Source organism: Oncorhynchus kisutch, linkage group LG5 (genome assembly GCF_002021735.2).
Source record: "Oncorhynchus kisutch isolate 150728-3 linkage group LG5, Okis_V2, whole genome shotgun sequence".
NCBI lineage: Eukaryota > Metazoa > Chordata > Actinopteri > Salmoniformes > Salmonidae > Oncorhynchus > Oncorhynchus kisutch.
Window position 1 is genome coordinate 63,417,785 of NC_034178.2, and position 14,854 is coordinate 63,432,638.

General features: G+C 43.9%; 1 protein-coding gene across 1 annotated transcript in view; it reads left to right on the forward strand.

The window, feature by feature from the left end:
* The window catches only part of LOC109891395 (thioredoxin reductase 1, cytoplasmic-like), a 30,071-nt gene extending 20,933 nt beyond the window's left edge, over positions 1 to 9,138 (forward strand). Inside the window, exons 11-16 of the mRNA XM_020483888.2 lie at positions 233 to 309; positions 2,222 to 2,378; positions 2,728 to 2,835; positions 3,360 to 3,455; positions 3,866 to 4,000; positions 7,740 to 9,138. Of these exons, the coding sequence (XP_020339477.1) occupies positions 233 to 309; positions 2,222 to 2,378; positions 2,728 to 2,835; positions 3,360 to 3,455; positions 3,866 to 4,000; positions 7,740 to 7,802 (636 nt within the window). The 3' untranslated portion in view covers positions 7,803 to 9,138. The remainder of the gene's footprint in view (positions 1 to 232; positions 310 to 2,221; positions 2,379 to 2,727; positions 2,836 to 3,359; positions 3,456 to 3,865; positions 4,001 to 7,739) is intronic.
* Positions 9,139 to 14,854: the final 5,716 nt, after the last annotated feature.

Here is a 14,854-nt window from a genome sequence, read left to right on the forward strand (position 1 = left end):
CACCGTAATGCTCAATATCCGATATAGATTAGGAGTCCCAAAGTAAATCTAGCACTTATGACTGAAAATATACTACTTAAACATGTTGCATTAGGAATTAACTCTGCAGGGTTGTCCATCTTAGAGCATTTGTTAAAAAAATTGTCAGTTAAATTGAATAATTCCTGCTTTGTTTTAATGACATGCTGGAGAAATGTCCTGTTAACCAGGTGACTTCCTTCTCCTCACTCAGGTGTTGATAGCCGTGGGGCGCGACGCCTGTACAGGAAAGATCGGCCTGGATCAAGCTGGGGTCAAAGTCAACCCCAAGTAAGTTTCCATCCTTTTATTTTCTCTCCCTTAGTTCATTCATCCACCGATTCGCTCTTGCAGCCGTCACCAAGGAGATGTAGACAAGGTGCTGTGTGTGCCTGTACCTTTAAGACTCCAGTCATGGTGATTCAGCACTATGGCCACCCCTGAGAGAGGGGGGGGGGGGAGGGGGGAGAGAGAGAGAGAGAGAGAACTGGCACTGTTGGGATTTTTGTGCTTCATTAGTTTACTCCCATTAGGGGAGGGGTGGTAGGGTTAGAGGAAAATAATATAGGAAAATGTATTGAATTTCTATGTATGGGAATTGGAGATGGTGCATACAATTACATTGATAGAAGCCACAATCTATATGCAATATTAAAGCTGATCCACCCCCAAAAGAAAAAAAAGAATACAAATTTGTTTTTGTACTTTGCAATTAGAGGAACTCCCTTGTGCTTGGGTGGCAAATAGCCTAGCGGTTAAGAACGTTGGGCCACTAACCGAAAAGTCACTGGTTCAAATCCCTGAGCCAACTAGGTGAAACTCTGTCTGTGCCCATAAGCAAGGCACTTAACTCTAATTGCTCTGGTAAGTCGCTCTGGTAAGTCACTCTGGATAAGAGCGTCTGCTAAATTACTAAAATGTAAAATGCTGTGACATTAGGAAACAACGGTATCTTAAAAACCTTGGGCTTCTTCACAATCATGTAAACTGGATTGAGGATGTGTTTTTCATGTTCCTAACATGGTGTTTGGTTATGCCATAAAGTGCTTTAGGCCGTAGGGATAAGGCAATCGACAGGTTTAGGAGTGACTGTACCTCGGAGTCAGCCATGTGACTGGGACCCTAGCAGCATTTTAACACGGGGCTGACTGACACACGGCTAAAAGGCCACCGGGGTTGCACTACGTGTCGTTTGCGGGGTTGCGCTACGTGTCGTGTGCGGGGTTGCGCTACGTGTCGTGTGCGGGGTTGCGCTACGTGTCGTGTACGGGGTTGCGCTACGTGTCGTGTACGGGGTTGCGCTACGTGTCGTGTACGGGGTTGCGCTACGTGTCGTGTACGGGGTTGCGCTACGTGTCGTGTACGGGGTTGCGCTACGTGTCGTGTGCGGGGTTGCGCTACGTGTCGTGTGCGGGGTTGCGCTACGTGTCGTGTGCGGGGTTGCGCTACGTGTCGTGTGCGGGGTTGCGCTACGTGTCGTGTACGGGGTTGCGCTACGTGTCGTGTACGGGGTTGCGCTACGTGTCGTGTACGGGGTTGCGCTACGTGTCGTGTACGGGGTTGCGCTACGTGTCGTGTACGGGGTTGCGCTACGTGTCGTGTACGGGGTTGCGCTACGTGTCGTGTACGGAGTTGCGCTACGTGTCGTTTACGGGGTTGCTCTACGTGTCGTGTAGGAGGGATTATTGACAAAAGCGAGATGTCTAATGAATAACAGAGAAATGACTCGTTTTTAATGTGACTTGAGAAGTTGTTCATTGTGGTATAGTATTCTCTTGTATAGACGCACACACACATTCTGTCCAAACACACTCTAGACCTGGTCGGAGTTGTTTTGCATGGTCAGATATCAGATTATGCAAATACAATGGCACACCGGTTTTTCTAGGATCAAAATGGGGTTTAGGTGGTGGGCGTGATGTGGGCATAGCCCTTTTTGCCATGGGGCTTAGAACATTTGCAGTTTTAAAGTTAACCTCATGCAATTCTACACATTTGCCATGGTTTGTCGTGTTCTTATAGTATCTGAATGAATTTCAGATTCTCCCGGACTGTTTCGTTATATATTTTGGTGATTGTTGTTATTTTATAAAAAATAAAAAAAGATATATGTCTCTTTACATGGGGATCTAAAATTAGTCAGATGGGAGTCGCCAGTCATGTTCCCCTCGCTAAGCTTCCACTCTTTCTCCGCCTTGCCCAGGAATGGTAAGATCCCGGTGAACGACGAGGAGCAGACCAACGTGCCGCACATCTACGCCATCGGAGACATCCTGGAGGGCAAGTGGGAGCTGACGCCCGTGGCTATCCAGGCTGGCAAGCTGCTGGCACGCCGTCTGTACGCGGGCGCCTCGCTCAAGGTAACTGTCAGACAGCAGGTCTTCAATTTACCCCCTAGGAGTTGCCATTTTCTATTGCTAGACCATAGCAGATTGACAGTGTGACCCTCTGGCAGTACTATCTCTGTGCCTCTGCTTTGAGGAGATTCGCTTGTTTCTTTCAGAAGAAAATATGGATGTTGGCCCTCGTTGGTGTTATGTGGTGGGGTCTTTGCGCCCCACCTAAAATGTGTAAACTAGAAGAAACCATGTACAGATTTTCCCTAGCTTCTATCATACAGTAGGGTATTTTGCCTGGTGAACCTCTGATGTGACACCACCTGGTACAGACAGTAAATTGTTATTAATTGCGGTTGAATTTTGTGTGCAGTGTGACTACGTGAATGTTCCCACCACGGTGTTCACCCCTTTGGAGTATGGCGCCTGTGGGCTGTCTGAGGAGAAAGCTATGGAGCTGTACGGCCAAGACAACCTGGAGGTAGCTACTGACGCAACACATGCTCCACTTCCAGCCTAGTGGTAACCTGGCCAAAAATGAACACCCTGAACACCCATGGCTGGTTAAAATAATCTTGAGTGACTGGTAGATTAAAAATATATATATATATATCTACCTGCCACAGTGGCTGGTAGCCAAAGTTCGTTTTAGGCCCTGATTGGTACTTCAGCCACATCACACACACTCACAGCCCACTGGCACTGAATAATACATATTGGACCGATATCAACTGACATTTTGGCTCTGCTCACATATGCACCTTAGCTAGCATACCAGTTGAAATGTGGACACTGGAACAAAGCCTTTGACACACCAGCTAAAATGGCTAGCTATTAGACAGTGGAAAACCAGAGTTCTGTTTCTGTGTTCACTTATGATTTCTACCATTTCTTTCAACTTTTCTAACTGATACTTAACAGACTTTCTTTTTTTTTCTTCTTAATAAAATGCATGTTATTCTTCCATTACGGTATGTGCATTTAATGTCCTTGTTAACTGTGTAGGTGTACCACAGTCTCTTCTGGCCTCTGGAGTTCACCGTCCCCAACAGGGACAACAACAAGTGCTACTCAAAGATCATCTGTAATAAATTGGACAATGTAAGAACACCCTCTTTCCAAACTTACCTGACTACCTGTTTTAATTCATAGATACAGCAATTATTGTCACCTATTTCGCCGTATAGAGTTCAGACTTTCTCACATTGAAAACAGAGGATGTCTGGAAGCCAGACAAATGACACTCATTGTAAATGAGAACTTGTTCTCAACTGGCCTACCTAGTTAAATAAATAAAACTGGGAACAAAAGGCTGCCACCCTGACAATGCGAACCCATTGTCACTTGTTTCTGTAAGTTATTCTAGAATAGCTGACACGTATGAGAAATTCAACACGTTGAAGACTAACACAAGTTCCTCCCTGCAGGGTCTGGCTAACATAACAAAATAGTACATTACCGATACACTTGATCTATCAGACCCTGTAACACCCTTCTCTGTCTCCCTGCAGGACCGTGTGATCGGGTTCCATTACTTGGGGCCCAATGCGGGAGAGGTAACGCAAGGCTACGGCGTGGCCATGAAATGTGGCCTGACCAAAGAGCAGCTGGACAACACCGTTGGCATACACCCCACCTGCGCTGAGGTAAGACTGATCCCAGACCAGCTGCAGGCCACATTTCATTTGAGTTGCTCCCCCCCTCACTACAAACTACAATTGGCATTGCAAGCACTATGCTCTACCGACTGAGACCCCCCCCCCCCCCCCCCCCCCCCCCCCCAAAAAAAAGTGTGTGCTCAAAAAAATAAAGGGAACACTAAAATAACACACCCTTGATCTGAATGAATGGAATATTCTTATTAAATACTTTTTTCTTTACATAGTTGAATGTGCTAACAACAAAATCACACATCATCAATGGGAATCAAATTTATCAACACATGGAGGTCTGGATTTGGAGTCACACTCAAAATTAAAGTGGAAAACCACACTACAGGCTGATCCAACTTTGATGTAATGTCCTTAAAACGAGTCAAAATGAGGCTCCGTAGTGTGTGTGGCCTCCACGTGCCTGTATGACCTCCCTACAATGCCTGGGCATGTTCCTGATGAGGTGGCGGATGGTCTCCTGAGGGATCTCCTCCCAGACCTGGACTAAAGCATCTGCCAACTCCTGGACAGTCTGGTGCAACGTGGCGTTGGTGGATGGAGCGAGACATGATGTCCCGGATGTGCTCAATTGGATTCAGGTCTGGGGAACGGGCGGGCCAGTCCATAGCATCAATGCCTTCCTCTTGCAGGAACACTCCAGCCACATGAGGTCTAGCATTGTCTTGCATTAGGAGGAACCCAGGGCCAACCGCACCAGCATATGGTCTCACAAGGGGTCTGAGGATCTCATTTCGGTACCTAATTGCAGCCAGGCTACCTCTGGCGAGCACATGGAAGGCTGTGCGGCTCCCCAAAGATATGCCACCCCACACCATGACTGACCCACGGCCAAACTGGTCATGCTGGAGGATGTTGCAGGCAGCAGAACATTCTCCACGGCGTCTCCAGACTCTGTCACGTCTGTCACATGTGCTCAGTGTGAACCTGCTTTCATCTGTGAAGAGCACAGGGCGCCAGTGGCGAATTTGCCAGTCTTGGTGTTCTCTGGCAAATGCCAAACGTCCTGCACGGTGTTGGGCTGTAAGCACAACCCCCACCTGTGGACGTCGGGCCCTCATACCGCCCTCATGGAGTCTGTTTCTGACCGTTTGAGCAGACACATGCACATTTGTGGCCTGCTGGAGGTCATTTTGCAGGGCTCTGGCAGTGCTCCTCGTGCTCCTCTTTGCACAAAGGCGGAGGTAGCGGTCCTGCTGCTGGGTTGTTGCCCTCCTACGGCCTCCTCCACGTCTCCTGATGTACTGGCCTGTCTCCTGGTAGCGCCTCCATGCTCTGGACACTACGCTGACAGACACAGCAAACCTTCTTGCCACAGCTCGCATTGATGTGCCATCCTGGATGAGCTGCACTACCTGAGCCACTTGTGTGGGTTGTAGACTCCGTCTCATGCTACCATTAGAGTGAAAGCACCGCCAGCATTCAAAAGTGACCAAAACATCAGCCAGGAAGCATAGGAACTGAGAAGTGGTCTGTGGCCACCACCTGCAGAACCACTCCTTTACTGGGGGTGTCTTGCTAATTGCCTATAATTTTTGTCTATTCCATTTGCACAACAGCATGTGAAATTTGTCAATCAGTGTTGCTTCCTAAGTGGACAGTTTGATTTCACAGAAGTGTGATTGACTTGGAGATACATTGTGTTGTTTTAAGTGTGTGTGTATATATAGATCTAGATATAGTGGCAGGTATAATAAGTCCCTCCATGGTGCAAAAAAAGTGGTTTCATACTCAGTTAACCCAGTGAGCCCCCAGGCCCAAACAACATGCATTGTAGATTCATAATATTACATTGCATTGTGTTACACCCTCAACTTATTTCACAGATTTCTTGGCCAAAGTCTGTTTAATCTTTTAGTACTTTTTTTTTCAATAACAAAATATATATATATATATATATATGCATACATACATACAGTGGGGCAAAAAAGTATTTAGTCAGCCACCAATTGTGCAAGTTCTCACTTAATTTTTTTCTCTCCAGAAAATCACATTGTAGGATTTTTTTATGAATTTATTTGCAAATTATGGTGGAAAATAAGTATTTGGTCAGCTATAAACAAGATTTCTGGCTCTCACAGACCTATAACTTCTTCTTTAAGAGGCTCCTCTGTCCTCTACTCGTTACCTGTATTAATGGCACCTACCTGACATGATGACTCCTTGCTGACCCCAGTCCATCTGACCGTGCTGCTGCTCCAGTTTCAACTGTTCTGCCTTATTATTATTATACGACCATGCTGGTCATTTATGAACATTTGAACATCTTGGCCATGTTCTGTTATAATTTCCACCCGACACAGCCAGAAGAGGACTGGCCACCCCACATAGCCTGGTTCCTCTCTAGGTTTCTTCCTAGGTTTGGGCCTTTCTAGGGAGTTTTTCCTAGCCACCGTGCTTCTACACCTGGCATTGCTTGCTGTTTGGGGTTTTAGGCTGGGTTTCTGTACAGCACTTTGAGATATCAGCTGATGTACGAAGGGCTATATAAATAAATTTGATTTGATTTGACCTGTTTGAACTTGTTATCCGTATAAAAGACACCTGTCCACAACGGATCAGTCATCCTGGACCCTTTGCAGAAAAACAGCCCCAAAGCATGATGTTTCCACCCCCATGCTTCACAGTAGGTATGGTGTTCTTTGGATGCAACTCAGCATTCTTAGCCCTCCAAACACGACGAGTTGAGTTTTTACCAAAAAGTTATATTTTGGTTTCATCTGACCATATGACATTCTCCCAATCTTCTTCTGGATCATCCACATGCTCTCTAGCAAACTTCAGACGGGCCTGGACATGTACTGGCTTAAGCAGGGGGACACGTCTGGCACTGCAGGATTTGAGTCCCTGGCGGCGTAGTGTGTTACTGATGGTAGGCTTTGTTACTTTGGTCCCAGCTCTCTGCAGGTCATTCACTAGGTCCCCCCGTGTGGTTCTGGGATTTTTGCTCACCGTTCTTGTGATCATTTTAACCCCACGGGGTGAGATCTTGCGTGAAGCCCCAGATCGAGGGAGATTATCAGTGGTCTTGTATGTCTTCCATTTCCTAATAATTGCTCCCACAGTTGATTTCTTCAAACCAAGCTGCTTACCTATTGCAGATTCAGTCTTCCCAGCCTGGTGCAGGTCTACAATTTTGTTTCTGGTGTCCTTTGACAGCTCTTTGGTCTTGGCCATAGTGGAGTTTGGAGTGTGACTGTTTGAGGTTGTGGACAGGTGTCTTTCATACTGATAACAAGTTCAAACAGGTGCCATTAATACAGGTAACGAGTGGAGGACAGAGGAGCCTCTTGAAGAAGTTACAGGTCTGTGAGAGCCAGAAATCTAGCTTGTTTGTAGGTGACCAAATACTTATTTTCAGCAAATTACAGCCCTCTCTCATCTTTTTAAGTGGGAGAACTTGCACAATTGGTGGCGGACTAAATACTTTTTTGCCCCACTGTATATATATATATATATAGATTGATTGATTGAGATCTGGCAGCGGACCCCTGCAGTACTTTGTCCGCCGACCCCACTTTGAGAACCCCTGTCATAGGTAACTACGTAATGTTCAAGGCTAATGACATCAATATTTTGTTGCAAGCGCACCCTCTAGCCATCTTTATGGTTTGAGCTTGGCTCTGACCATTAAGAACAATTATTGCGAACGAGTCGTGCCACCTCGCTATAATGCAGATCTCAACAGTCCTTTCTGCTTCTTCTTTTCTTCCAGATCTTTACCACCATGGAGGTGACCAAGAGCTCAGGCGGTGACATCACCCAGACGGGCTGCTGAGGTTAAACCCTGCTTGTTTAACGGGCTGTCCTGTTCTCCATCTTAGATCTCTCACCTCGTAGCTCTGCGCCAACCTGCCCCCCTCAAATTCTATACCCAAGACCAATCTCTTCTCAGGAAAAACCAATAAGGTGGGGTGGGGGGGAGTCTGAACGGATGAAACCACACATTTGGGAATAAGGGTGGGGAAACAGTGGGTCAGTATACTACTGTCTGAAAGATTGAGCCAATAAATGCTCTGAGGGGGCCTGTAGTGTGGACATAAAAGACATAATATGAGGTGATTAACTATCTAAGGGACAGCCTGCTAGATAGCGGGGTTACTCTGCTGCTTTCACAATGCACCCTGTGTGTGTCTTCCTCAGAGGTGCACCACCCCTCTCTAGGGATGGGTGAGTGCTGTTTGACGTGCTGGCCCTTAACCCAATCACTGTGGTGGGCTAGAACTGATGTCCCTCTGTCCAAAGACACCAGGGGTGAACCGAACCCTTCGTCCAAACTTAAACACCCGCACACACATATATATATATATATATATACACACACACACACACACACACACACACACACACACACACACACACACACACACACACACACACTTGCGTATAATGACTCCTGTAGTATGTTAACAGGTGAATGGATACAATAATTCTCTGATCCAGTGTGGTGGAAATGCCTGATCATTTTTACTCGGTGGAAGTTGACTACTATGTCCTAAGATGTGTTTATTTTCTTCTCTGGCAAGCCATCAACATTCCAGGCATTATTTCTCATCAGAAGTGTATATTGTCCGATATCTCAGAAATGGAAAATTGAAATCAAGTTTAATGTGGGGCAATGGATTTTTTTAAATATCAGTATTTCTCATGGTGTCGAACTTGCCGTTTCTCCACATCGGGATCGTCGACTTTAGATTTAAAGGCAACTCCCAGTTCCAACTTCTACCAAACTGTTAACCAAAAAGGTGCATGTAGGAGAAGTCAAAAGAAAGAACCTCTGAACCATTATTCAAATCATTCAAATCTCTGTCCTGACTGAATACATAAAACATGAATTGTAGTGATTTATTGTATATATTTGACACACACACTTTAAAAGTTCAGTGGATAATGAAATAAATGCTTCTTGTATCAGTTTGATCTTGCTGTTTTGTCTGCCTCTGCGTTGTATGTAATATGTATCCAATCTGGTAGAGGACAGTATTTAAGAGTTATTTTCTGCCTACTGTTGAGCAGTGACACTGGTCAAAATGAATAAATGACTGCTTCACTGGTATCACTGTTTTCCTAGATCACTTTTATTAAAGTCTAGAAAGACAATGTCAACATGCAAACTATCGTCTTGACTCTTTTGTTTGTGTCAGTGAAATTTAAGATGTTACTTTTATTTTAGCTTCCATCATGAAATGACCTGTTCCGTGTGGTTGCCTAGTGGTTGATGGGGTAATCTTGTGCATGCAAAAAGAGCATGTCCGGTTTACAGGAAAGTACCTAAGGAAATATCGGGTGTTTGGGCGTTCCTTAGCAACCTTAGTTTCCTGAGATAAGATCAGAGTTCATAACCGGGAATCAGGTGTGTAAAAAGTCTTATCAGTGTGCTATGGCGTTTCCTCCTTACTGGAAAGGACCAGCAATGTGGCTTCCACTCAGACCAGGTTTGTCCTGGCACAAACAGATCTGTGACTAGACTATATCAGCATTTCATTACTTGCATATCATAAACCATTGGGAGGGGACATTTGTATATTGTCCCAATTGTCCTTCAACCTGTATTCTTGAACTTGTACATTTCAGAAATTATATTATATTGAAACATTTGAACTTAGGTATATCTTTAGGAAAACCAATATTCTGTTTGCTGAGAACTGTTTTTCAGTACAAAGTGGGTGTGTGGTTTTCATAGTGATGAGATTATTTTAATCCTCTTCATTCGTCGTCCACAGTCGATCAAACCACGTTGAAGTGGGCTCCCATTCATTTCCCTATATATCAGACAAGGATGTTTTGAAAAATGTATAATGGGGTATTTCCGTTCAGATTTGTGTATCAATTGCTATGGCCTATTCATCCAGTTAGTGGCGGTCATGATCAAAAGAGCCTGGACTGGTGTGAAGCTTTTGTTGGGTTTAGTGGTTCTGTCTTTCGCTTGGGTGTGTAAACGGTGTCACCTGCACATGCTGCCATGGCAACTCTGGTCTAAGAATTTTAATTAGCTTTATAGTCCCTCAGTTGAATTGAAAAGCAATCTACCGGAGATATGATTAAATTATTTTGTCTATCATTGAGAGCTTTTCAAACAAACAGAGCTCCATCTCTGTTAATCAACGTGTTCCCAGAGTTTATTTAAGGTGGAGTAATTCATGTCAGTTACTAGAAATCTGTGGCAACATACCTGAATAGTCCAAAGGGGTTGAATAAATTCGTAAGTGAACTTTTCTAGTCCTGTTCTATATTTTTGAGATTAGGGCCCATAATTATAAAGAACAAGGCCTTTTCCTCTCACTGAGAATTAAGTTGTCAAGGATTGCAAACATACTGTACAAAGACCCCAAAACCACAACATTTGGTCTCATATCGATTTTCTCGAATACCTTTATGGTACAGAAGGAAATGTAGCCAAGGCGGGCTAGATAGAGTGACCTCGAACTTTACGTGCTCTGTGATTGTTACCAGAGAACAGCCAACAACTTCTGTGACTCACAATGACAAGTCATGTTATTCCTGCCTCACTGCAAATAATTACCCTAACCACCTCTGTTGTAATGGAGTCTTGTGTTGAAACATGTTCGACTATAAGTACAGGTTTTTGTTCATCTTAGACTCAAACAATCATCAGTCATTAACTTGATTACATTCAATGGACATATACAGTATGCTTAGTACTTTGCATTGAAAACTGAACAGGTAATGCGGTTTGGTTTATTACAAGTCGAACTAAATGTTTTTAGACTTCCTTGAGCTGTCACCGACTCATCCTGCATCAGTGACTCAGGAACTAAACTCAGCAAAAAAAAGAAACGTCCCTTTTTCAGGACCCTGTCTGTCTTTCAAAGATAATTAGTAAAAATCCAAATAACTTCATTGTAAAGGGTTTAAACACTGTTTCCAATGCTTGTTCAATGACCCATAAACAATTAATGAACGACCGTTCCACAGGTGCATGTTAAGACACTAACAGCTTACAAACGGTAGGCAATTAAGGTCACAGTTATGAAAACTTAGGACAGTAAAGAGGCCTTTCTACTGACTCTGGAAAAACACCAAAAGAAAGATGGCCAGGGTCCCTGCTCATCTGTGTGAACATGCCTTAGGCATGCTGCAAGGATGCATGAGGACTGCAGATGTGACCAGGGCAATAAATTGCAATGTCTGTACTGTGAGATGCCTAAGACGGCGCTACGGGACGGACAGCTGATCATCCTCGCAGTGGCAGACCACGTGAAACAACACCTGCACAGGATCGGTAAATCCGAACATCACACCTGCGGGACAGGTGCAGGATGGCAACAACTGCCCGAGCTACACCAGGAACTCACAATCACTCCATCAGTGCTCAGACTGTCCGCAATAGGCTGAGAAAGGCTGGACTGAGGGCTTGTAGGCCTGTTGTAAAACAGGTCCTCACCAGATATCCCTGGCAACAATGTTGTCTATGGGCACAAACCCACTGTCGCTGGACCAGACAGGACTGGCAAAAAGTGCTCTTCACTGATGAGTCACGGTTTTGTCTCACCAGGGGTGATGGTCAGATTCGCGTTTATCGTTGAAGGAATGAGCGTTACTCGGAGGCCTCTGGAGCGGGAGCGGTTTGGAGGTGGAGGGTCCGTCATGGTCTAGTGCGGTGTGTCAGCATCATCGGACTGAGCTTGTTGTCATTGCAGGCAATCTCAACGCTGTGAGTTACAGGGAAGACAACACCTCCCTCATGTGGTACCCTTCCTTCAGGCTCATCCTGACATGAACCTCCAGCATGACAATGCCACCAGCCATACTGCTCGTTCTGTGCGTGATTTCCTGTAAGACAGGAATGTCAGTGTTCTGCTATGGCCAGCAAAGAGCCCGGATCTCAATCCCATTGAGCACATCTGGGACCTGTTGGATTGGAGGGTGAGGGCGCGGCCATTCCCCCTAGAAATGTCTGGGAACTTGCAGGTGCCTTGGTGGATGAGTGGGGTAACATCTCACAGCAAGAACTGGCAAATCTGGTGCAGTCCATGAGGAGGAGACTTTGATTTTGACACGCCCTTTGTGTCCACATGTCTGTGGAACTTTTTCAGTTTATGTCTCAGTTGTTGAATCTTGTTATGTTCATACACATATTTACACATGTTAGGTTTGCTGAAAATAAACGCAGTTGACAGCGGAAGGACATTTATTTTTTTGCTGAGTTTATATCTAGTATGAGTGGAGTGATCATTTCTTATTTCTGCGTAATGTACCTCTTCCTATGATTCTCTCTATGGTTCGAACAATGGCAGGGTGCGTGGTATGTCCTCTGCTGGTGCTTTGAATGATCAAACTTGCTCATGAAAAGTCAAGGTGCTATATAGAGTGATGCATTTTATATAGGCCTAATAAAGATCTTACGAAGGCTTCCTTGAGTCTTTATAAGATGCATTTATACGCTAGTTTAAAAGAGCAATATTCATAAATCGCTCTGCCATTTCCTGGTTGATCAAATTCTAATAGTTTGCCTAATTTCAGTTTGTGACAAAACAAGCAATGCGTAGAGAATCATTGTGCAAACCGCTGTGAAATGTCTTTTCAGTAACCAAAAATATTTTCATTTGTTTGAAGCTGGTGTACAAAGCCGGGAATCATAGAAATAGCGCAGATCTACTGATTTCTTTAGACTTGCATTCAATGAGTGACAGATCTATAATTCCGGTTTCTAAGTTAATTTGGTTGGGTGGCCCAAAAAGTTACACATTACAGCTTTAAAGTGGGACCATTCTACCGACCATTCTACCGACCATTCTATATGCGTGTTAGATGACTAATAGCAGATAAGTACAGACGTAAAAGGAGTAACAATTCAGTTCAAACTTGGAAGTATGAACAAGGAGAATCATTGTTTCTCCTCTTGTTTTCTGTATGTCTTCTGTCATCTCAACATTTCACCGTTTTTTCATTGTTGTCCAGTAGGGGACAGTACAGTTTCACTAGTCCCTGGTGTCCACGAAGAGCTGAACAATTCTTTGCATAGAGACCAAACCATCCCCATATTTGTAATCCTACTGAGTTTGTTTTTATTTACCCATTTTATGTGGAGCCATTCACTCAGTTTGTTGTACTGTCTGGGAACATGTTACCCATAAACAAATGGACCCTTCACCTCATCTGGACAAAAATGTGTTTGCAATGATTCCTGGGACAGAGTGTCATTTTTTAGAGGAGGAGGAGGTGGGGAGGGAAGAAGGGAGGGGAGAGAGTGAGCTCTTACGTCCCGACAATATCACAAGGGTGCTCAGCCTCAGATCTGTGTCAAGCACAGAGCGAGAGACCATGCCAGGGAGCGCGCTCTCTCTCTGGGTCTTTCTCTCTCTCTGTGTGTGTGTGTGTCACTTTGCTGTAATTTTCTCCTTTGCCCTACTATTGCCACAGCAGATGCTGTCCTTCTTGTAATTTGAGTGACAGTTACACCTTACCATCATGGCCTTCGTTTTCAAATACAAGCTTGCAGGGTTATAAGGATGATTGGGCCATACGTGAAATGTCTATGGACAAAGAGAGAGTGCAATGCATGCTTTGGTTTAGTTAAACTAGCCACTGCTACCAACTGCTAAAATTACAATTTTGTAACCAAAGGCCAGTGCTAGTCAATGTCCCCCAATTAGCAAACTCATATTTCATGCCCAAATCCTCTCTAAAAGGGATGTTGTAGCTGACTCTGAGATGATCACTAAAATACTGCTTGCTCTGCAGTAAAGATGGCAAAAACAGTATTAATGATTGACGTCTTTTTTTCTCTGTGTATCTGAAACTGGTTTGCAGTTGTCTTTTCTCCTCGTCCCTGCTCTCCCGCCACTTCCAGTTCTCTGACAGATGTGGTCTGACACAGCAGAATGAAGCACTGACAATAAGTATTACGGTGGAATGCAGACACTGCCCTGGCTTGCTAGTCTATCATGCCAATATCCAAAACAATGTTTGAGATTTACATTCTCAAGAACAAAAATGTCAAATATCGAAGCCACTTATCATTTTTTTTGTCTCTCTTGTGTTATGTAACAGGTCGACTTTAGAGGCAGGGCAAAGGTAAAATATATGTTAGAAACGTTTGTATGCTCCAACTATGTGATGTTTAGTGTCTATAACAGTCAAATCATTGAAATTCTGTGAGGGAAAGCTACACGAAGGGTAGTCCAAATGAACAAGCGCATTACTTTTTAAAGCACATACTGTACAGTATGGTGTGGTTTTGCTTTTATTTCATAAGTCTTGTTTAGTTTTAAATAGCCAAACGGATTATTGATTGTGGAGCGAGAACAGTTTACAGTTTTTTGAGAATCTATCATGGCTTCATTACTCTGTCCTCCCACCAACCATGTTTATTGGTTAAGAAATGTAACCTTGTATTTAATAATCTCTCCCATTACAATTACACTTTCCCTTAAGTTCCTCACAGCAGTGTTTTCCCAAATGTCCACCATAATTTGCAAATAAATTCATAAAAAATCCTACAATGTGATTTTCTGGATTTTCTTTCTCTTTTTTTGTCTGTCATAGTTGAAGTGTACCTATGATGAAAATTACAGGCCTCTCTCATCTTTTTAAGTGGGAGAACTTGCACAATTGGTGGTTGACTAAATACTTTTTTGCCCCACTGTATATAGCCTCGTTACTGTTATTTTATTGTTGTTCATTAATAATTTTTATTTTTATTTGTTTTACTTCAGTTTATTTAGTAAATACTTTCTTGACCTGTAAGTAAGCATTTCACTGTAAGGTGTACACGTGTTGTATTCGGCACATGTGACATAACATTTGATTTCAAATATCACTGTAGTATTGAACGGTGGTATATGGCCCAGAACTGATTTTTACCTG